Source organism: Hemicordylus capensis, chromosome 4 (genome assembly GCF_027244095.1).
Source record: "Hemicordylus capensis ecotype Gifberg chromosome 4, rHemCap1.1.pri, whole genome shotgun sequence".
NCBI lineage: Eukaryota > Metazoa > Chordata > Lepidosauria > Squamata > Cordylidae > Hemicordylus > Hemicordylus capensis.
The window spans coordinates 280,431,256-280,453,946 of NC_069660.1; the positions used below are offsets into that span (position 1 = coordinate 280,431,256).

The 22,691-nt window shown below is 41.4% G+C and overlaps 1 protein-coding gene across 3 annotated transcripts in view; it reads left to right on the top strand.

Moving 5' to 3' along the window:
- Positions 1-22,437, top strand: part of NECAB1 (N-terminal EF-hand calcium binding protein 1) — an 87,116-nt gene extending 64,679 nt beyond the window's left edge. For all 3 annotated transcript variants that reach the window (XM_053246324.1, XM_053246325.1, XM_053246326.1), the window contains 8 exons: positions 2,149-2,285; positions 4,501-4,613; positions 9,000-9,076; positions 12,472-12,525; positions 13,179-13,291; positions 16,014-16,088; positions 19,156-19,247; positions 20,738-22,437. In XM_053246324.1, the coding sequence (XP_053102299.1) occupies positions 2,149-2,285; positions 4,501-4,613; positions 9,000-9,076; positions 12,472-12,525; positions 13,179-13,291; positions 16,014-16,088; positions 19,156-19,247; positions 20,738-20,766 (690 nt within the window). In that variant the 3' untranslated portion in view covers positions 20,767-22,437. The remainder of the gene's footprint in view (positions 1-2,148; positions 2,286-4,500; positions 4,614-8,999; positions 9,077-12,471; positions 12,526-13,178; positions 13,292-16,013; positions 16,089-19,155; positions 19,248-20,737) is intronic.
- Positions 22,438-22,691: the final 254 nt, after the last annotated feature.

Consider the following 22,691-nt stretch of genomic DNA (forward strand, 5'->3'; position numbering starts at 1 on the left):
TCCATGTCTTGGAACCAGGATGACTGCCTTTATCCTCAGGGATTCAGTGGGCAGGACCACTAATGAGACTTTAAGTAAGTCATAACTAACCTGTCTCACTGAAGTGGTGCTTAGTCATGACTGGCTCAGTCTTGATCCTGCCCAGTAATAACAACTTGTGTTACAATACAATTGATTATACAAGTCAGTGGTTCCCAACCTGGAGGCCTCTAGATGTTGCTGAACTACAACTCTCATAATCCCCATCCACAATAAATTGGAAAACATCTGGAGACCCCCAGGTGGCGAACCACTGGTATAAGTATTAAAGCCAGTTCTTGGCTTCTTTTTCTTGTTCCTCTTCTTGCCTCCTGCTTTAGCCATGGTTTCCTGACATCTGCACAGGACAGGCAGTGGGTTTACTCTAATACCGTAGTATGTAAGATTAAGCATTCTCCTCCTCAGGGGTGACCACCCCCTGTGTGAGTCACTGTGCTTTCTGATTGGAAGGTAAGCCTGGTGAATCACACAGAGAAGCAACAAGCAGCCTCCTCTGAGAGTAGGTCATGTTTCTGCATTTCTGTATTGCAATAACTGAATGCTCAGTAACACCCAAAGCAGATGGGATAGAATTACTCATCCTGATCAATGGTGAGCACAGTATATGGATGAATGAATGGATGGATGGAGTAGGTGAGTCCTTTGATCTCATGGGAACAGCTAGTTATTTGATTAAATTCTTGCAGCACACAGTCAGTTCACTCATAAAATGTCAGAGTTGAAAGGGGCCTTGGAGGTCTTCTAAACCCCTTACTCAGTGCAGGAAACTGCAACAGCATCCCTGATAGATGCCTGCCCAGCCTGTGTTTGAAAAATTAAAGTGACACAAAGCCCACCACTGTGTTCCCCTCATGGCACACAGTTTGCTCTATTACCTATTTTTCCACTGCTCTATTTCTGAAAAAAACCCAACAACAAATCTATAGACTACACGGTAAAAATATAAATTGTACTATTATAGAAAGCACTTTAGAACCATAGTAGAAACATACATGTCTGATTTTGGGTTTGTGGACTTGGGGTTGTACATAGCTGCTCTGTAGCAGAAAGCATGAACAATTTTGAAATATTATTTATTTAACATTTTTTAATACCACCCAAAACACAAGTTCTCTGGGCAGTTTACAAGAGAATAAAAACAACCAATAAAAAGATTAAAACATTTCAACAATTACTTAAAAAAACACACACTATTAAAACACTATTAAAACAGTATTTGGTTAAAAGCCTGGGTGAACAAATACGTCTTGACTGCCCTTTGAAAAGTTGTCAGAGATGGGGAAGCTCTTATTTCAGCAGGAAGTGTGTTCCAAAGCCTCAGGGCAGCAATGGAGAAGGCCCGTCCCTCAGTAACCACCAGACAAGCCGGTGGCAACTGCAGACAAACGTCTCCAGATGATCTCAATGAGTGGTGTGGTTCATAGCAAAGAAGGCGTTCTCTTAAATACCCAGAGCCCAAGCTGTTTAGGGCATTTTAGGTTATAACCAAAACCTTGTACTTTGCCCGGAAACTTATCAGCAGCTGGTGTAGATCTTTTAAGATAGGAATGATATTGTCTTTCCGAGATGACCCAGAGACCAACCTGGCTGCCACATTCTGGACTAACTGCAATTTCCAGACTACGTACAAAGGCAGCCCCATATAGAGCGCATTGCAGTAGCCTGGAGGTGACCAGCAGATGTACTACTGTTCTGAGGTAATTTAACTCAATAAATGGATGCAGCTGGCATATCAGCCGAAGCTGATAAAAAACACCTCTGGCCACTGCCTCAACCTGGGACACCAGGGAGAGTTTTGTGTCCAGAAGCACCCCCAGACTGTGTACCTGTTCCTTCTGGGGAAGTGTGTCCCCATCTAGAACAGGCAGATCAAAATCATCTCCCAAGTTCCGACCTCACACAATAAGTACCTCTGTCTTATCTGGATTCAGTCTCAGCTTGTAACCTCTCATCCAGGCAGGCATTTAGGGAGATTATGCCTTCTCCTGATGATGTTTACATGGAGAGAAAAAATTGGGTCATACTGATAACACCCTGCACCAAATCTCCTGATGATCTCTCCCAGTGCTTCTCTTTTCTGCTGGTGTCTATTTTATCTGTTTGTTTTAGAATTATCAGGAAGCGTCTAAGTTGGAACAGTTTGTGACTCGTTTTTTGCTGAAAGAAACACTGAATCAGCTACAATCTCTCCACAACTCCCTCGAGTGTGCCTTGGAAACAACAGAGGAACAAACCCGTCAAGAAAAGTGAGATTCCCCACCCACCCCTGATGGTAGCATATCAGTGATTCAGGAGAGAAACTGGGGCTGGATAATGCTATGCTCATTATGACCCTGCAATAGGGGAAAAACCCTTTTTGTTATATGTTGAGAGCCCAGATATCTATACATTGAAATCTGCTCCGAGATTTCCACAAGATAATGTTGACCAGTTGCTTTCCAAGAGCCCACAGACGTCAAAGAGGCTATCTCACACAGACTGTCCCTTCAGTCACAAGACACTGTCTTGTGGACAGATACACACTCAAGGGTGGTTCTCACCTTCACAGCAATCCCTGGTAAATGTTAAGTCCCAGGTCGCCGAGCCCTGCACTCTTCCACAGAGTATGTCATGTGGAAAGCAATAAACTTCACAATCCCAGCTGCGCCAACCCAACATTTAACTGGGATCATGAATCTGAGATTTGAACTCCATCAGTGGATTCCAGTTAAAGGTGAGTTGGTGAGGCACTAACAGGGAGTTGGAGGTTTTTTAAACACATGGTGGATTCTGTGGCAGTGCATACCGCTGAGTGATCTGGGATTTAGTGTTTACCTGAGATTTCTGTGATCAGAACAAGCCCTCAGTAAGTGGTGATCTATAGTTCTATTCACACATTAGTCAATACACATGTAATCTGCGCACAGGGTACATAATTGTTCATCTTATATGCAGAGTGAGTCATATGGTACGTTCACCATTCGTACAGCAGTACATGTGATCTGTACGCTACATTTTCAAGGGCTCTAGTCCCATTTGACTTTTAAAATATGTATGTGAAAGATTCATACAAATGTGTGTACATGTACAGACATCCATTCGTACATGCATATAGTGTAAAGTATGGATAACCCTTATGCCTTGACAGTCCTATCCTGCTCCCTTTCCTGAGAACCCAGGAGAGGCCAACTTTAAAAGCTAACTTCCCCATTGCCTAGGTCAAAATTTGCAAGTGACACTGAACTCCAGATTCTTGGCCAAGATTCCCAATGCAAAATTCCATTTCCAAAGTCCTTGGGGAAGGCAGCTTTAATTCTGATAATGGTCATAGTCTGATTATCCATCCACGGGAAAGGGTTTCTATCATGGTTCTGATTCAGCTGTAAGCACATGAATGCAGATTTCTCACCTAGTAGCATTTAAACATATTAAGTGCTAACTCCGCAACTACCACTAATGTGGTACCAGAACAGAGTTTTCTTTTGGTTTCTTTTATAACGCGTATGTTTATGCCTTCATCTCTTGGTGTGTTTACCACTTTAAAAAAACAAAACATTATATGGTTTAAATGCTCAACTGGTATAGTTCTGCATGCTCAGTTGACATGCCTAGATGTTCTATTACGGTTCATCATCTGAAGAGGAGAAGGTTGGAAAGACTCCACAAACACTGGCCAACATCCTCACCAGCTGTGTACAAAGCACCCCCACAGCATTTAGCAATCCAGAGTCCCACTGCATGGAGGGGGGAGGTGATTTTAGGTGAACTCTCATTCCCCCAGAAGCACCCGTTTAACACTCATGAATATGTACCCAAGGGTCTCGCAGCCTTCAGGGACATATTTTTGCGTTCTAAAGAGTGCTTCTAGGGGAAGGAGAGACTGGTAAAAATGGTTCTCCTGCCTGTGCAGCAAGGCTGGTGAGGATGTCAACCACTATGAGTGAGACTGATAGATCTGCCAAAATAAATCTCCTCCTCAGCACTCTCTTCAAAGGGGATTCTTATTGTGGAGTAAAAATTGTCCATAGGGATCTGGTGACAATGAAGAAACTCTGCTAAACACTACAGGAGGAGATTTATTCAATCTGCTTGTGCTAAATGTGCAGCTGAACCAGAAATGCAGCATGGCACCAGGTGTGTTGTATGTGTGGGCTGAGATACACTGGTTAGGTGATTGTTGTGGAGGCTACTTACTCTTCTCAAAGATTAACTTTATTATGTAACACCTGCCAGAATGTTTATTTCATATTCATGCACCAAAGACAGCCCTGTCCCCCGCAAAGCCACTTTCTGTCCCTAAGTTGTGTTGGAGGATCCCCCCAACCCAAAGTTGATTGCACTGTCAGACCCTGCAGTTAGAATGTCTGTGAATATTCTGTGACTTATGGCAGCTCAGCCAATGTCATGAATGCATGAAGATGGCTTGAAAGAGACTTGGAATAAAGAGTTTCTCATAAACTGTTTTATGTTGCTGTTTTTAAGACAAGAATTAACAAAGCCAGAAGTGCTCACTATTCAGAAGCCAGGAAGACGTTCAAGTCGAAGGTTCCAGAGAAATAACAGTTTTTCTCCAGTCAGCCCTCTTTTTAACCCAGGTAATTAAAGAATAAGAGGAATGTTTTTGCTTTCCAGTATTTTAACATAAACAAGCTTAAAAAAAAAAAATTCAACCGACAAAAACAAGCCATATAAATCGAAATAGTAAGTTAGTATCCCTTGGACCATTTCACATATTACACAGAAACAATCTGGTCTTTGTCATCCAGCGTATGCTTCACGAGCAGCTGCAGTCAGTCACTGCCCTCTGCTGAGTATATTTGTGTGAAACAAATGTTTGCATGTGCTTGTTTCATTCACACACTGACATTTTTAAGTGCACACTTAAACAATCTTAGATATACATATTTTAAAAGTCATGTGTGGAGCAGCTCTAAAGCGACACCCTGTCCCCAATCAAAAACCATTTCTCTGGCAAACCTTGGTGCAATATCTTGTCATATGCCAATAGGAGAGTGCACCAGTTTGCACACACCATCCAAGACACATTTACTGGTTAAACAAACAAATCTTCTGTTAAAACAAACCAGAACAGAAACAAATGCATGTAAAGTTAAGAGATAGGGAAAATCTTAAAGTATCTGCTGCTAACTAGGCAAAAAGGCACCTTTTAAAGTGGTGGCTCTCCCTCATTTGGGGGAGAGAAAAACATCTTTCCAACACAGCTTAGCATCCTTCGCGGTGGTTAGGCCCAGGTCGGCTGAGCCTAACCACCACTTTTCCAGATTAGGCTGGTGCCTGCCTACCCGCCTGCTTTTGCCAGTGCTACCCCTTCTCATTGAAAAATAAAAAAGATATAAGTCATATCCATGTAAGAAAACAAACCTCTCTCTTTTTCCTGTGCTTTTTCTTCTGCTGTTTTTCCTCTCTGCTTCTGGTAGCTTCGACCCTCACTCTTGCAGGTCCTTTTGCACTCCCTAACCTGATTTTATACTCCCCTGCCCACAGCAAAGTTTGTTTCTTTTCTGGTGCTGTTTGCATTTTGATAGCCTCTGGTGAGTTAGAACATAAAACACTCTTTCTGGAGTTGACACTCTGGCCACATTTGGATGTAACACAAAACTTGAGTTAAACGAGGCAGAGTTTGGAACTCCATTATGTCCGAATGTGTGCAGCCATGGATTTGAGCCAAAAGCGTCCTGTTGTTTGCCTCGCCAAACTCCAATTTAAACCTACTATTTACACAAATGTCCGCCACTGAAACCAGAGGTTTGGATGCCACAGCCCAAAGTCTGAATGCAAATGGCATCATAACTGCGGTTCCATGCAGCTTCTGGAACTGCAATCATAGAGATGGCGGGGCAGACCCACCTGGGATCTTGCCCACTCCAGGCAAACAAGGTTTAAACTGGATTACAGAGTCATGCTACCCTTCTATATTTAGTGATGAAAATGCAAAGCATTTTTTGCCCGAGTCAGCCCACTTTCACCTTTTGGCTTTCAGCTGCAATTGCTCATTTCTAAAGTGGGAATATTGCTGACTGACTTCACAGGGCTGCTATGATTAAAATAAGGATTGCGAAGCACTTTACGCACTTAAGTGTTATAGAAATCATAACAAACAAACGTATGAGCCCCAGAACTTGTGTTTGGTGTCAGCGTTATGTACCTTATGCAAATAAGAGCATATCTTTGAGTATTCCTTTGCCATCATTGCAATCTGCCCTCACACATCTACACTTAAGAGAAAGGGCTCTTGGATCCAAGGGCATTTTTTTTTCTAGCTCAGGGCACTTCCTTTTAAAATTAAGCCCAGGCAGGAGGAATTTCAGAAAAGCATATAATATGGAGGGTCCCTTTATGAGGCCCTTGCTACAGCAGGTTGGCTTAAACTGTCTATGGGATAAGGGAGGCAACTGCCCTTGGACACTGATCTGTAAGCAATCTCCCAGCCCTGCTCCCAGCTCTCTTTTTATAAAGCAAGCTGTGCTCTTTCCTGTATATACTGAAAGCCGTCAACAGCTTTTTGGGACAAAGGACAGCAGTTCCTGCAGCTGCTTCTGTCCTTTGTACTCTGTGAGTGCAACAGTTTTCCCTTGACATGGATCAAGAGCGTGATGAAGGACAGCAGCTGCAAGTACATCTGGGAGCAGGCCAAGCCCAAACAGACCTCCCAAGAGACTCAAAGAGATCTGCCTGGTGGATGGTGAGTGATTGGTGAGGGCAGGGAGGTGGCGTGCAATGGAATTTCAACTTGCTTACTCCACACCTTCTGTGTGACACTAGTCCTGTTCAGCCATTATGTTGTACCAGTGTACAGATGTCTGTACATGCATACGTGGTTTTCTGTGAATGACTGAGCCTGCGTACATTTAAAAAGTGAACCTGGGTACAGGTCCCTCAAATGCATGGTACAAATAGAAAGTGTACTGCTGTACCTGTGTTCAGCATAACATGTGCTCAACGTAAACATAACTTGTAAAGCTTGTCATATCCTTGGGCAACACTGTCTTTCTATCATATTCAGGTTGAAGTAAAAGACTTTGATTCTATTCCAGCTAGAAGTTGATGGCTTAAAAAAAAATCCCCTACTCTATAGTATATATTCTATATTCACTCAGTGCTAATGCCAAGTGTCCAGCTAGACATGATGTGATAGAGCCATGAATGGGATTTCCCTTTTTTAAAAAAAACCAGTGTTAGTAGTGGTGGGGTGTGTGTGTGTGCGTGCGCACATGTGCATATGCAGATCTGGCCTGTGGCATTGCAGAAAGTGGGATACTAGTGTGTTGCCTACTGCAAAGTGGGGTTTGGGGCCTCCTCAAATTTATGCAGTGCCACAGATGCTGCTGAAAATTTTTGGAGGGGCCCTTTTCTACAACTCTCCTGGGGTATGTGTGCACGTGTGTCAAAAGTCAGGGACAGCCCCCATAGGCACACTCACCCTGGCAGCCTTGGCCCATAACCACACAGGAAGCTGCCTTGTACTGAGTCAGACCATTGGTCCCTCCAGCTCAGTAGTGTCTCTCTGACTGGCAGCTACTCTCCAGGGTTTTTCAAAGAAAAGTTGTTCCCTCCCCTCCCCGCAGATGCTGCCAGGGAATGAACCTAGGACCGTCTGCATGTAAGTATGCAGATGCTCTTCCACTGGGAGAAAAAGCAGTTTTTCAAGTAATTTTCTATGAATCCATTTTGTAACATCTTATTCTGATGCAAGTATAAGACCAGACTATGAAATCATGTCTTTTGCGTGAGGTGGGATGTTTATAGTTTTCAGCATTGCAGTCTACAACTCTTTGCAAAGGATAAAATTAGGTGGGTGTTCCACTGCAAGCTTATAAAATTCTCAGCTCTCCCCTGTTCAGAAAGATGGTCAGCTCTCTAAAATCACACATTAATCACCAACACATTATGGTCAGCAGTCTAAAATCTGGTCTCCATCCATCCCTCCATGCATGCCTTCCTTCTTCCACTCATTCACTCACACACTCACTCAGCAATACCTTAGGGAAGATCAGAAGTGGGAGATGAAGCTATACCCTTAGGATATCAGGCCCAGATTAGGCTTTTTCTACTCTTGCCCCCTGAGATTCTTTTAACCTGAGTCAACAGAAGTGCCAAATTCATGTCAGCAGACATCATTGTTAAATTAAGAAATAAAAGTACCTTGCACAGCACATCATGAAGGATTCCAACAACTACCTATTGTTGAACTCAAGCCAAAACATCCATGATTGGATAATAAAAATAAGAGACAGGTGGATTGAACAAAAAGCCTCAAGACTCAGAACGAAGACTCTTCCTTCAAGGAGCCCAGAGTGGTGTAAATGGTTATGCTCAGGGCTGCAGAAATCCACTAGTGTGCTTGTCTGTGATGAGTGAAAAATGATGCCTGGTGAGTGAAAAGAGTCCTGATGAGTGATGTACCAACATAGCTTGACAAAGTATTTTGTCTGTCTGATAAACTGAGCCAACATTTCTTCACTCCTGGTTATGCTTATTCTCACAAGAACACTAATCAGGCTGTCTCTCAGCCAGCCAGAGAGAGAGAAGTGACTGCGGCACAGTCACCCAGTGTATTTGATGGCTGAATAGGGATTTAAACTCTGGTCTGCCCAGTCCTAGTCCAAGATTTTAACCCAGAGCTGCACAACTTCAGCTTTCCTGCAGATGTTGGACTACAACTTGTAATCCAACATCTACAGGAGAGCTACAACTCCCATCACCCCTCACTATGATCATAAACGGCTACAGAATTAAGAGCCTGAAAAATATCTAAGTATGTTTAATAAGGAATGTGGTGATGAGGCATTCATATTGCAGGGAAATGTTATCCATTAGTGCCATTTAAAAGAGCTTGGCTTGGTCAAACACCTCAAAAATGTTCTTACCTTATGAAGACATCCACATCCAACAGATAGCTGAATAAATCAAGTCCTAGCTTTCAGCTGTGTTTTCAGCTCCATTATTTATATCTCCCAAAGGTTGGCTGGAAGAAGACAACCAGTGGATGACGCAAATAAATAGGCTCCAGAAGCTGATTGACAGGCTGGAACAAAAGGTATGCATTACTCTGCAAAGACCTCTGTGCACCTCCTGCATTGCGTTCCCCTCCATCCCATGGTGAAACTGCTAAGAGGCTGATTATTTCATTTCATAAGGGAGATGAGTGGTAGAGCAAAAGCTCTGCATGCAGGTCCGAAATTCAATCCCTGACATCTCCAGGTAGGACTGAGAAAGACCCCTGTTTGAACTGGAGAGCCACTGCTAGTCAGTGGACAGTACTGAACTGATTTAGTTGGGCCAATGGTCTGATTCAGTATAAGCCAACTTTCCATATACCTACTTTTTTTTCTTGGTTAGTGTAGAATCCATGTAGAAAAGAGTTGTGATATACGAGGACAAGGCAGTGGAGTGGAATCACTCCAGGAATATTAAGTTTAATTTTAAAAGATATTATGTACAGAGAGGCAAGTACAGACTGCTTTTCAGTGCTCTTGCTGCTGGGTGTTTGTTAGCCCCGCCTCTACTCCAGGATTGGAATACAAGCAACTAAAGACCCATTCAAAAGCTGGCCTGGATCAAGGAATGGATTAACAAAAAAACAACAACACCAAAGCTAGCTTTTCCATGGAGGCAGGAGCAATTGGCAAAAAGAGAAGTATGTTCTTCTTTGAACTGCTTTGCAACCCTAAATGGCTTGTATTGCTTCACTAGGCCAACATGAGTAGTACAACATGCTCCTCCTCCTCTTCCTCTTTAACACAACTTCATGTTTGCCTCCCAGTTTGTGTTCTTTGGTTGTATTGGTATTTCATGCCAGAGACAAATATGAATTCTACAGGGGTGTAGCAAGGTTGGAGTGGGCCCTGGGGCAAAAAGTGAAGATGGGCTTCAAAGAGGTGGGGTGGGGGAACGAAGAACAGGCTGTCGCTCAGCTGGTGGGCCCCTTTTTACTCAGGACCACAGGGACATTTGTCCCCCTTTGTCCAATGATAGCGATGCCCCTGGAATTCCACCTGTTGATTGCACTCAGTGAATCTTGCTGTTCCATGAACACTCATAACTTATTTATATCTGCAGATTTTTTTTAAGGAGCTGGTATATGTACACCATTCTATTCTAATTTATATGGATTTTTTTTGCTTTTCTACTATAATCAGAATTTAATACAATACTATTATGTATAAATATAAATATACAAACAACCCACCCACCCCGGCATGTTTTGTTCACTGTGCTAAGATAACTCTCACTTTTTAGAATTCTACTGTTTTGAAAGCCTTTTCCCTCTTACCCTCCATCTTCTCTCTCTGTCTCTTTGCATATATATTACGTACATAAAAATAGTGGCTACCATGAGGAGGAAAATTACTCACAGTAGTCCCATTGAATTTGGCAATCCTGTTAAATAGAGGATTGCCAAATTTTTGAAAATAAGGAGGGGAGGTGTCAAAGTGGATGATATATAAAATGGCGTGCTTGGAATACATGTAATATTATATTGGGGAAACAGATCAATCCCTGATAAAGAGATATAAGGAACATCTGGCAGACATACAGCACAAAGATAGAACAAAACCGTGGGCAGTGCATGTTAAAGAACACCACCAAGGCAGAGTAGTGAATACAAATATATTCACCTTGGCTGTGGAAGCAGATGTGAAGAAATGGAAAATCAGGGAAGCCATGTATATAGAACAGTTATACTCAACTATAAAAGTCAAAAAAGAAACGAGGGAAGCGATGAAATTCATTGGTTATTGAGTGTGGGTATGAACTTCATTTTATGTTGTTTCATTTTCTCCCTTCTATTGTTCTTCCTGTTATGTGAAGTTGGGAATTTCATTCTCTCCCTCCGAGTATGAGACATTGGAGGTTTGTAAAGGTATTGACACTGTAACAAGATTGGCTGATTGCTGTCAGTCTTTTTGCTGAATCATGGTTGAGTTGAGAAGATGACTCTGCCACTTTTGTATAGCACTGAAACTGATGTTTTACATAAAAACATCTGCTATCTTGAAAACCTATTTTTAACGTATTTTCACATTAAAGAGGTCTCAAAAAAAGCTGGTGAATCTCCAGATTTCCCGCATCTCATGCAAGTTGTGAGAACCTGCCTTTTATTTTTCAGTTTTTTAATTATGCATTTCAGCTGCTAGAGGGCACGTGTGCGCAAGCATTCATTTGTTAGAGAGGGGAAAGTGACACTAAAGATTAGGATTGATTTTAATCCCTTTCCTTAATAGGATGAGGTCTTTGTAAATGAAGGCTATGATCCTCCAATTACAGTACCATTGCAAATCCTATTTCATTATAACTTAGTCAACCAGCTGCAATTGCTTTTGTGTATCACTGTGTATATCATGTTACTTTTAAAGACTGCCTGCAGTGTTATACCTGCTATCAGCTTATAGCTTAGGGATTGGATGATGCCTAGTATCCAGTCCTTATCACCTGAATTGTCTGTAACCATACCTGGGTAACAACAACAACAAATGTTTGCTTCCTGGAAAAATGAAGAGTATCTTCACTTCTTTGCTACCTTCTTAAAATCAGCAACAGAGATCATAAATCGGAAGGAAGTCCTATTCAGAATCACTTTTTAAAGTGATATGGTTGCTTTAGATGGGAAACATCTGGACTAGTTAGTAATGACTAAGCACCAGTCACCCCCATGGGGATAGAGCCATAGCTCAGTGGTAGAACATCTGCTTTGCATGCAAAAGGTCCCCAGATAAATTCCTGGCATCTCCAAGTAGGGCTGGGAGACTCCTGCCTGAAACCTTAGGGAGACATTGCCAGTGTAGATAGGACTGAGCAAGATGGACTAATGGTCCAACACAGTACAAGTCAGCTGCCTTTGTTCTACCATTTAAATGAATGAGACAAGCTCATCATGACTTAATAAAGTTCCATTAATTCAAATGGGACTTCATCAAGACCAACTTACACTGGATGTTGCCAAGAATGCATTTCACTACCTGTGTGTGTAAACTAAAGATTAAGTAGGTAGTAACATGAATGTGATGATGTACTTTAAGAAAAAATTAAAAAGGAGTGCCATCCTTAAAAATCAGGCAATGAGCAAACAAGTTCTAAAATTATAAGATGGCAGAAATAGTCATATCTTCCTCCAGGACAGGGATTCCTCATTTTTGAAATGTAGATCCTTTTCACTTATGAATTATATTGCTCATGCTTAGGCCATGTGTAAAGAGCAATCACAGACATTAGATTAGGTATTCATCTTTTTTCTAAATCTTGCCCTAAGTCACCCTTTCATTTTCTGAGACTCCAGGAGAAGACACGGGAGACTTTCAAACTAATTGTTTTGTTTTTCCCCATGCTAGGGTTTTAATTACTGTTTTAAGAAAAAATCGTAGTCAAATTATGCCAGTGCACTGCTAATCTTTGTTGCTTCCGTTTGTATCTTCCCCTCATCCTGTTGAGAAGGAACTAAAGCTTGAGCCACTAGAAGAAGTAGTATCAGAAGGAAACACAAAATCTGTAAGTAGTTTTTCCACACAGTGAACTGATGAAGATAAAGTATGACTTGATTTCTAGATGGATGTTGCAAGCATAATGTCCTTCTACAAGTGCGCTGTCAGTCAGGATGTTGGCTGCTATTTCTAGAGCCATTATTCCAGCCCAGCAAGTTTCCAGGTTAGAAGCCCTTTCCTCTAACCCAGGTTTGTGCAGCGTTCACAAGGTTGTCCTTTACCTGGATCTTTCATTCACTCTGAAGGTCAACTTCATGTTCCACAGATCTCAGGTTATCCTTCCCTTTTTGCTCTAATCCACTGTTTAGCTGCAGGAAAGACCTAAGACAGATTTGAAGTTCAGTCAACAGGATAGCAGCACACCAGAAAGCTGGAGAAAATGTGTCTTTTCATGAAGTATCAAGGGGGAGGTGGTGTCAAAGTCATTACTTTTCAGCTGGCTTAATAAATGCATCACAATGGCACATATGGTCCTGAGTTAATCAACCTCACCTGGGGTTACAAACCATTGATGGGCAGCTGTGTTCGGGGGTGGGGGCTTCTGGGGTAGGTTCTTCCTTATAATTTATATAATTTTCTATGAATTGCTCTTTTAAATATGTGATTTGATGGCAGAAGTAAGAATATTCACTAATCACATTGTCCTGCTATTTTTGTTAGCACATGATGATAGTTCAGCGGCAGATGTCAGTGATAGCCGAAGAACTAGAGCAGTTCCGATTTGCTCTGAAGCAATATGTGGACACTGCCTCTTCCCAAGATGGATGTCTGCAGTGAGTTCATCTACTAACCTCAAAGGATAAGAAAAAGAGTTTGCTATAGGGAGTTTCCACTGAGGATTAACAAAAATCAATAGGATTACACTAATGGATGAGTCCCATGAACACTACTCACATTATGGCTCTGATCCAGAAAAAACTATGTACCTTAAGTACGCTTAAACTAGGCACACTTAATATCAGTGGGTCTTAAGTCATGATTAAAATATTGATCGGTAATCAGATTTAAACGTGGAATCCTTCGAGATTGGAGCAAATAAGTATTTGTTAAATTATCTCTCAGAAATATTAAGATATAGACCACAAGCTAGGAAAGCAATCTAGCCCAGGGATTCTCAACGTTGGGTCCCCAGCTGTTGCTGGACTTCAGCTCCCATAATCCCCAACCAAAGGCCACTGGGCCTTGGGATTATGGGAGTTGAAGTCCACTAACATCTGAGGAACCTAACGTTGAGAATCCCTGGGCTAGCCCACAACCTTGTCATCTTAGTAGAAGTGGACCACTAATTGAAGATATTTGCTGAGTAAAATTTCATTTCAGAACTGTAGTGTGTTCAATAAGTTACCCATGTGTTGTTGCCCTTCCTAATGCCTAGAGGCAGTTAGAAATAACACGATTTCTTTAGATGTCTCCTCTCTTCGAGTAGTGATGAGATTTTCTATAATCTTTTTCCTCCATGCCTCTTTGGGTTATCTTTCAGTTATACAAAACCAGGGTATGCATGCACAAACTAGTTTTTAAGACTGCATCTAAATGAATGGGATATATACATTCTTATTGTAAGTTATAATTTGTGCTGTTGAGCTTTAGTTAGCTAGTCACTGCAGTCTCGACCAGGAGTAGACAACCTTGGCTCGAACTGTCGGAGGCAGCGGCACCTCCAACCAACCACCTCCTCACTGGCTTCCCAAAGGACAGTCCAGGCTGGCTGTAGTCCCATTCAGGTCTCTGAGCATGCATGGAGGCCATTTTGTGACATCCGCACATACGCAGAGGCCATTTCCATCATCACATAAGTGGTGACACTGGGCTTGACATCATGACTTCTGTGTAAACTGCACGGTGATGCAGAGGCCTGAATGGGGCCACAACAGGCCCTGGCTGTCATATGGGAGGTGGGAGGGTTGGAGTAGCCCCCGCTGACACACCCTAAATTTTAAGAGGTAAAACTACCTTTTAATCTCTCCCCGCCACCGCATTTACTCTGTGGAATGTCCTTTACTTGTTAAGGTAAATCATTGTCAGATTCTCCTTTACAAGTATAGCCTGCTGGCCGGTCCTTCAAACCCAGGGTTGGTCTGGTTCAAACTCTGCTCAAACTGGGCCGGCTCGATGTCAAGCCCAGCTCGAAGCGAGCCAGCCCACACATCCTTAGCACCCAGTGGGTGTCTCAGAAGCAGCAAGTGCAGATCCCTCTTGGACTGGAATATCAGCCGCAGTGTTTAGCAACAGTGGCAAGTTCAGAGACCTAGTATTATCTTAGGTACAAACACGCTACAAAGAGCAATATAAAGGTAATAAGTAATGCAGTTAAGCTATCCACGTAGTTAATACTTCCATCATGTCAGGGCAGTATCTAATGAAGCAAGTAGCAAACTGAAGCAGTAATTTTTTAGAAGTACCTTCAAATAAAGTGTCTGGATAATCTGATTTAAGATTAAAAACTAGAAAACGAGTCCATAAAGACAATTCCAACATCTTGAGAACAGAGAACTAGACCCTGAACATTCTCTCTCTCTCCTCTGGCTATTTTTCTTTCCAATCAGAACAGTGTTCGCTCTAAGGCATGCGCACGTGCATGCTCTCACACATTTGATGTCCACCCAGTTAATTTTCGATCCCACTCAGGTTGAATCAGGAAGGCCCAACTGTGAATGCATGTGTGTTGCACACTGCCTTGATACTGCTGCCCAAAACAAACTGCATTCCACACACAGATGAAAAAAGTGATAGAGAACACTGATGAGGACCCGCCCCCGTTTCCCCCCAGTATGTGGGAACCCTTACCAACCAACAGTGAATACAAACATGGAGATGAAAAGTCAAATATGAAACCAGCACAAACAGATGTTCAAACCAACCAACAGTTTATTGGGAACAAAGAAAAATATCAAAGTAACCCAACAAGCATTCAGAAAAGGAAAAGGACATTTCCACTTTGTTTGGCACACTGTATTCAACATGTCCCTGGTGCCACCTGCTGGTCCTTTTTCAAATGCAACTTTTGTTTGTTTTTTAGCTGCATAATTATCATTAGGCAATGGAATAAAACCTAATAGCTTTCTAATCCTAAAGATTTGTATTCCAATCCAGATAGGGGTCAAACATACCACAAAGCTTGCTTGTAACCCCAGCTGGATGACAAGCAACATGTTACACACAGGTGCTGCATGTGTGGTCCTTAAAATCCAGCAGCCAGAGTTGTGCATGTTCTTAACAGACCTGAAACGCCACCAAATCTGGTGTTTGGAGGAGGAGGTCTACTCATCCAAATCATCTTTCAGCTTTCTAGAGTGTCTCGGAGGTGCAAAATAAGAAATCACATTTCAACATAGTAGAATATTTATTCCACTATTTAAAGTTCCATATGCAAAGTTAGCCTAATAAATCCTGCATAGTTGAACAATGACTTTTGCATTATTACTTGTCCATACTGTACTCAGTAGTACTGGCTTTGTTCTATTAATCAAATGTGTTTTGCACTTATTTCCTTAGTGTTTCAATTCAGAAGCTTTCAAATGAATCCCGCTTCATTGTTTATGAATTCTGGGAGAACAATGCCTGGAACAGGTACATAAATTGCCACCTGCATTTCTGACTGCTGACCAAGTTATACAGCAATATTTAGAAAATCCGGTATCTGTAGTATTACATGGAGTGCAACATGATTTTGCAGGACATAGACAGGTTGCTAGCATCCTCTACCTCAGGAAAACTATTCAGTCAGTCAAGTTTTATTTACGGTCCTAGACCAAACAATCCATACATGCAAAAGGCAAAACAAATTTATAAGAAACTCTATAGGTTCTCATTATACATCTTAAGAGCAATGTAACAAAATTTGGCTACAGAGTTAAAATTTAAAACATCCTCATAGAGTAAAAATTTAACAAGTTGTTTAGCAGATTGATCCGGCTGTTTACAGACCAGAGGTAAAATTAAGTGCTCCCTCAATTGCCTATGAATTTTACAGGATAATAGAATATGCTCAATGGATTCTATTTCCCCACTGCCACATCTACAGTAGCGTTCTTCCAGGGGAACACCATTGTATCTCCCGGCTAATAATGCAGAGGGAAAAGAATTTGTTCTTGCCCTTGTAAATGCCCACCGGAATTTGCTGAGTGTAATATGGGATAAATAGTTTGCTGGTGAAAGATCCCATCTAGTTCTTATTCCTTTATAGAATTCTGTTAAAGAGGCCCGGTTCTTTTGCAATTCAATATCTGTCAGACACTGTTTTACTATTCTTTTAGCATTTGCCAAGTCTAACTCCAGCAATTGTTCAGGGACTATTCCTAGAGCAGCAAACTTTTTACTAACTACAGTGCACCACTGCAGTTGTGGAATTAATGATAAAAACTTAGGAATTAGGCCCACCGGACATAGGTGGACTCTCAACCAAAAATAAATGATTAAAAGCCAGGCACGAGATTCGATCTTTATGAGGCCGGCCTCCATGCGCAGTGTTACATTTGAGGTGCCTCTTGTAGTCCCAAAAATAGCTCTCAAAAAGCCAGATTGAATTCTTTCTAGCATGTCAAAGCTCGCATAAGGTCCCAGTTGGATCCCGTATAAGAGCTGAGGGATAACCTTTGCTGAATACAGTTTTAAAGCCGCAGGAATAAAACCTGCTCCCTGCATTCTGAAAAATCTGTTAATTGCCACCTCACTGCGTTTTGCTGAGTCAGCTACCATTCTCATGTGTGCCGTTTTCCCAGCATTTTGTTGAAAAACCACCCCAAGATATTTTATTTGATTGACCTGTTCTAATTTATGTCCATCCAAGGTCCATGAAAATTTCCTTGGTTTATTTTTAAAGGAAATAATTTTAGATTTGTTATGGTTGATCTTCAAGTGTTCCTCTTGGCAATATGATGATAGAACATCTAAAGCTCTTTTGAGCCAGACCCTGGTTTGAGATAAAATGACCGTGTCATCCGCGTACATCAGGATCTTTTTGTTGGCTAATTTAGGTGCGTGGATATCAATATTTTGCAGCCGTTTAATCAGGTTGTTGATATAAAGATTAAATAAATAATAATAATTTAGACACATCCTTGCCACACACCTTTCTCAGTTGGAATTGGACTGGTGAAACTGCCGGCAGTGTCTAAATGTACTCTTAAAGAGGAGTTCTCATGGAGCTTAATGAGCAACAATAGAAGCCTTTGATCTATAGATGTACTGGCCAATTTGGTCCATAGTAAACTCCTTGAAATTGAGTCAAAGGCCATTTTAAGGTCCACAAAAGCGGCAAACAGGGGTCTTTTATGGACCCTAACTTGTTTGTCCACTATTAAACAAACAGCATATTGTTTGTCGGTTTCTATATTAATTGGTTAATCAGTTAAGTTTGGATTATTAGAAATATTTTCTACACAAAGTCAGGTTTCTATTTCATTTGTATTGATTATTAAGATGCTACTCAGAAACACATGGACAGAGTCTGTGAAAGGTGCATATACAGAAGAGATGAAAGTACGCTGTCAATCCTAATAGATCTGAAGGGGATAAAAGGCACAAAGCACTAAGGGTGTGCACAAAATAGGTTTGCCCAGTTTAGTTAGAATCCGAACCGGGCATGTTCGGTTTTGTGACCCCAAATGAGGAGCCCGGCTCGACTCAAATTCAAGCAAGTTTGGGGGGTTCTGGTGTTGGGGGGAGAGGTTTTTGTTTTGTTTTTAAACACCTCACTGCCAGGTTCAGCAGCCTCAGGGAGTGCTGCCACAGTGCAGTCTCTGGCAGTTCCACGTCCCCCAGGTATCTGAAGGGCCATTTTGGCCCTTTCAGAGGCAGTGGTGGCCATTTTGGAGGCCACCATGCAAATGGCCAGAGCTTATATATGGTGGCCTCTAAAAATGGCCCACACCACCTCAGAAAGAGATGAAGTGGCCTGAAAATGGCCCCAAATGGCTCTTTGGAAACTGGAGGAAGGGGACGGGGACCCACCAGAGACCCCACCCCCGTCCATGGTGGCACCACGACCCCGAGGCCACTGAACCCAGTGTTAAACAAAATCCCCCAACTGTAGAACCCCCAAACTAGCCCGGAGGATTCAGCTCAACCTCGAGCCGAATCAGGCCCAGCTTGAAGGCAAGCCCTTGAGCCGGACCACTTCAACACTCAGCTCAGGTTGAGCTGGTTCACGCATCCCTACAAAGCACAGAAGACATGTTTACAGAAGAAGGAGAGTATCAAGACATCTTTTCATAGTTCAACTCATACTTATCAGTGACCTTCCCCATACACCCTCAGGGGCATGGGGCAAGTGCACCACTGGGCTGATGACTAAGCTTGAAAAATAATGCACACCCTGCAGTTTTGCCAAAATACTGTAATGCAAATTGCAGGGTGTGCATACAATCACACACTCTTATGGAAGCAGTATTCTCACAAATGCTACCTGGTAGTGATAGTGCCTGACCACAAGAACATGGGCAGTGTGTTAGGAGTCATAGGAATTGGGTTGCTATTAACACACACAACTCAGTAATTAATCTTTTGTCAGATAATCATGCTATGACAAAGACTTTGGAGACTTGTAAACCAAGATATGTTTATTCTGGATTTTTTTCCCCTAAAATTGAATTGATATGGGAGGGAAGAGTAAACAAGATCACTTTTCTTTCTATAGCCAGCTCCAGATGAATTACAGCAAGACATTTCAAAGAAGTAACGTGGACTGCCTCGAAACTCCAGAACACATTACAACCATGCTAGTACCTGGTAGTTATTATTTTCTCCTCTCTCACCACCTCCTTTCCATTTCAGGGGTAGCAGCAACCTATTTAGATATTTTCTTCTCCCCACACCCCCATGCAATCTACTTACAACTATGTTTGTCAAAGTTAGCAACACCTTTTCCATACATACTTCTACTGTAGGAGTGTTTAAAGTCTTACTTGACAAGAGAGATTTTATCTTAACTACAATTGAATGTGATGCTGCTCATGATTTAGCAATGCATGAATACTCTAGGTCAAACCCAATGAGCATTTTTCTGCAGGCTTGAACAGAAGGTGGAGTTATGCACCTTTCCTTGCTGCTCTCCTAAGGATTCTTTTTCCAAGTTAAAAACAAAAACTTCCAGTTTTAATTCCACTGCTCTTCCCTCCCCACAAAACCTGATATTTCCCAGGTATGTGGTAAAGTTGTGCCGTCGAGTCAGTGTCAACTCCTGGTGACCACAAAGCCCTGTGGTTGTATTTGGTAGGATTTAGAAGGGGTTTATCATTGCCATCTCCCGTGCAGTACGAAATGATGCCTTTCAGCATCTTCCTATATTGCTACTGCCTGATATAGGACTTTCCCATAGTGGTAGAAACACACCAGCGGGGATTCAAACCGGCAACCTCTTGCTCCCTAGGCACGTTACTTCCCCACAGCGCTATTAGGTACTTGTATGTTTTCCCAAGTAGCAGCTTGGAAGCAGGATTTTAAATTGAATGTTTCATACAGCTGATTAGAGTTACCTCTATCTAATCAATTAAACTAGCCTTCTTTGCTTTACACTAGGCTGCACTTCAGTGGTTACTCTATGGTGACTGCAGATGTCTTCTTTTGGATTCAAAGGTGTATGTCTGCAAAGGGCCTATTGGCAGCAGGTTGCTACAGCATATACCACATGTATTATTATTAACATCCCACTCTTCCTCCAAGGAGCCCAGAGCGGTGTACTACATACTTGAGTTTCTCTTTCACAACAACTCTGTGAAGTAGGTTAGGCTGAGAGAGAAGTGACTGGCCCAGAGTCACCCAGCAAGTCTCATGGCTGAATGGGGATTTGAACTCGGGTCTCCCTGGTCCTAGTCCAGCACTCTAACCACTACACCACGCTGTAAAATTCAACACATATGACAAGAGTACATAGGGCTTTCCTGCATAATAATTCTGTCAATATAGAAAATTAGTCTATGAAATCATCCCCAAGCCTTGCTGTTTAGGATCAAACAGGCATGGAAGATGCTGTAGTTGTAGTTTAAAAAAATGTTAATTTTGCTGGAATTTCATATTGTCTTATATTGCATGAAATGATGCATGGCATTCATTATGCCCTGCACGCATGGGCTAAAAGTCAAACACCTCTGTACTAGAAGGTTGCTCCAGAGTCTTCAGCTTTAACTTAAAGGAGCAAAAGTAGGTAGGACCAAAAAATAAAAAAAAAAAGCTACAACAAAAATAGAATCCTCTAACCATCGTCAATATTATCTTTTCAGCTTCCTGGTGGGTCCTGAACAACAACTAGAAGCTTTGTTATAGTTTCCAAATAACTGCACTCTACATCACTGTAAAATAGCATTCATGCAACCATCATTACCCTCTAGGCAATCATTCTTTCATGGATGCCATCCTTCATTTAAAAACATGGCAAGTTGTTTATTCCCATTGCTGCTAATTTAGGGAATGATGTAGTGGTGTAAACTAGTCTTGATTTGTTTTATTTGGCTGTGTTGTATTGTGCTTCTGTTGTACATTTTTGTAAGGTGTCTTAAGGGTTCATTTTGGAATGCAAGCCAGGACATCATGTTTATAAACATCTTCTAGATTCACATTGGACATTGCTTAATAACTTGATGTGCATAATAATCTTGATGCACAGTGAAGTCAATACAACATTATGTTTTAATATGTATATAGAACTTATGCAAGAAATTGAGATGAGATCAGTTTTTTCATTGTAATACTAATAGTCAATATGTAATATCAGAGTATTTTTCTTCTGTTCTATTATGTGAACTGAGTTCATCATTTACTACTGATGGGAGAGGAAATGTGTGGCACAGCACTTCAAGAAAAGTATTACCCAGAGCATTTATGGAACAGAATATAAGTGCACAAGGTTCAGCATCTGACACAGAAATACACAGGACAAGTGTGTACATTGTTTGCTGCCTTTTGCAGGGGAAGGGGGATCAGAAATAAGATGCTAAGGCTATTTATTAGCCTTGGGTGGCCAAGATTCAAGAGAACAAATTCACTTCTTTGAAGCCTGAAGAGGCCAGGTGAAAGTAACCCGAAAGAGAAGAAGATAACTTGGTCATATACAAGGTTGTGGGTTTTGGGGGGCGGGGGGGGAGATTGTATTCTTGAGTTATCTTCTGTAGCCTGAAGTATTCTAAATGCAGATGATGTTTTACAATTCTTGTAAGTTTTCATCTATTTCAAAGCTATATGAGAACTAGAAATTTTTTCTTTAAAAAATGCAGAATCACCCCACAAAGCTGTGTGTTGCATATATTGCTTTACAAAAGGACAAAGAACTCCGACTGTATAAATGTTCTCTAAATTAGCTGTACTTTAAGTAGCACTGCTCCTTCAGCACACTGCTTGGCTAATACAAGACAAACATGCTTTTCTACTCTCCATGCCAGTGTTAACCCAGTTTTCCAATAATTGATGCTGGAAGGGAAGAGCTCAAGTACAGACAGCTTCCAACTACTCTCAACAGCATGGGAGGGAACAGTATTACTGTGCCTCCTGCACCATTTACTTATGGCAAGAACTCAGCTTTGGTGACTTCAGCTAGATTTTGGTATCTACCAATGATATTCCTCTATCTTACAGCAGCACATATAAAATATATTTGACAAAGATTTTCAGTAGACCTCTCTGCTCTTTTAGACTGTATAAAATTAAGCTTCAGTTCTTGCACGACACACACTTCAGAACTCATATGCCTGTCATAGTGAGAGAAAGTACTAGCACTCTGTCCAAATACAAAACTAGGTTAATGTTTAAGAAAACAGTTTTGAATATTCTGCAAAGTTTTGTTTCATTAATCTCATATACTAGTAGTACATGCAATTCTTTACTATAATTCATTACAAATACTGTGAATTGATCCTCTATATGTTAATAATGTACCATCCACATGTCAATTGCACAAGGTTTGATAATAAATCACACAAGGTTAACAGACCCTTCTGATCAATGGAATGTTCATTCTATATAAATCTATTGATGAAACATGCTCTATCTAGAGACTCATAATTTTACTCACTCTTGTAAGCTACATTTTCAAACTTTGTTCTTTGCCTCATTTTTAATTTGCTCTATCATCCTTCCTATTTTCATGTACCCTCCTTTACACATACTTTATAGTTCACAAGTCACATTATTAGATCTACACATTGCTTAAGATTATTATTGCCCCAAATCAACCTGGTTTAT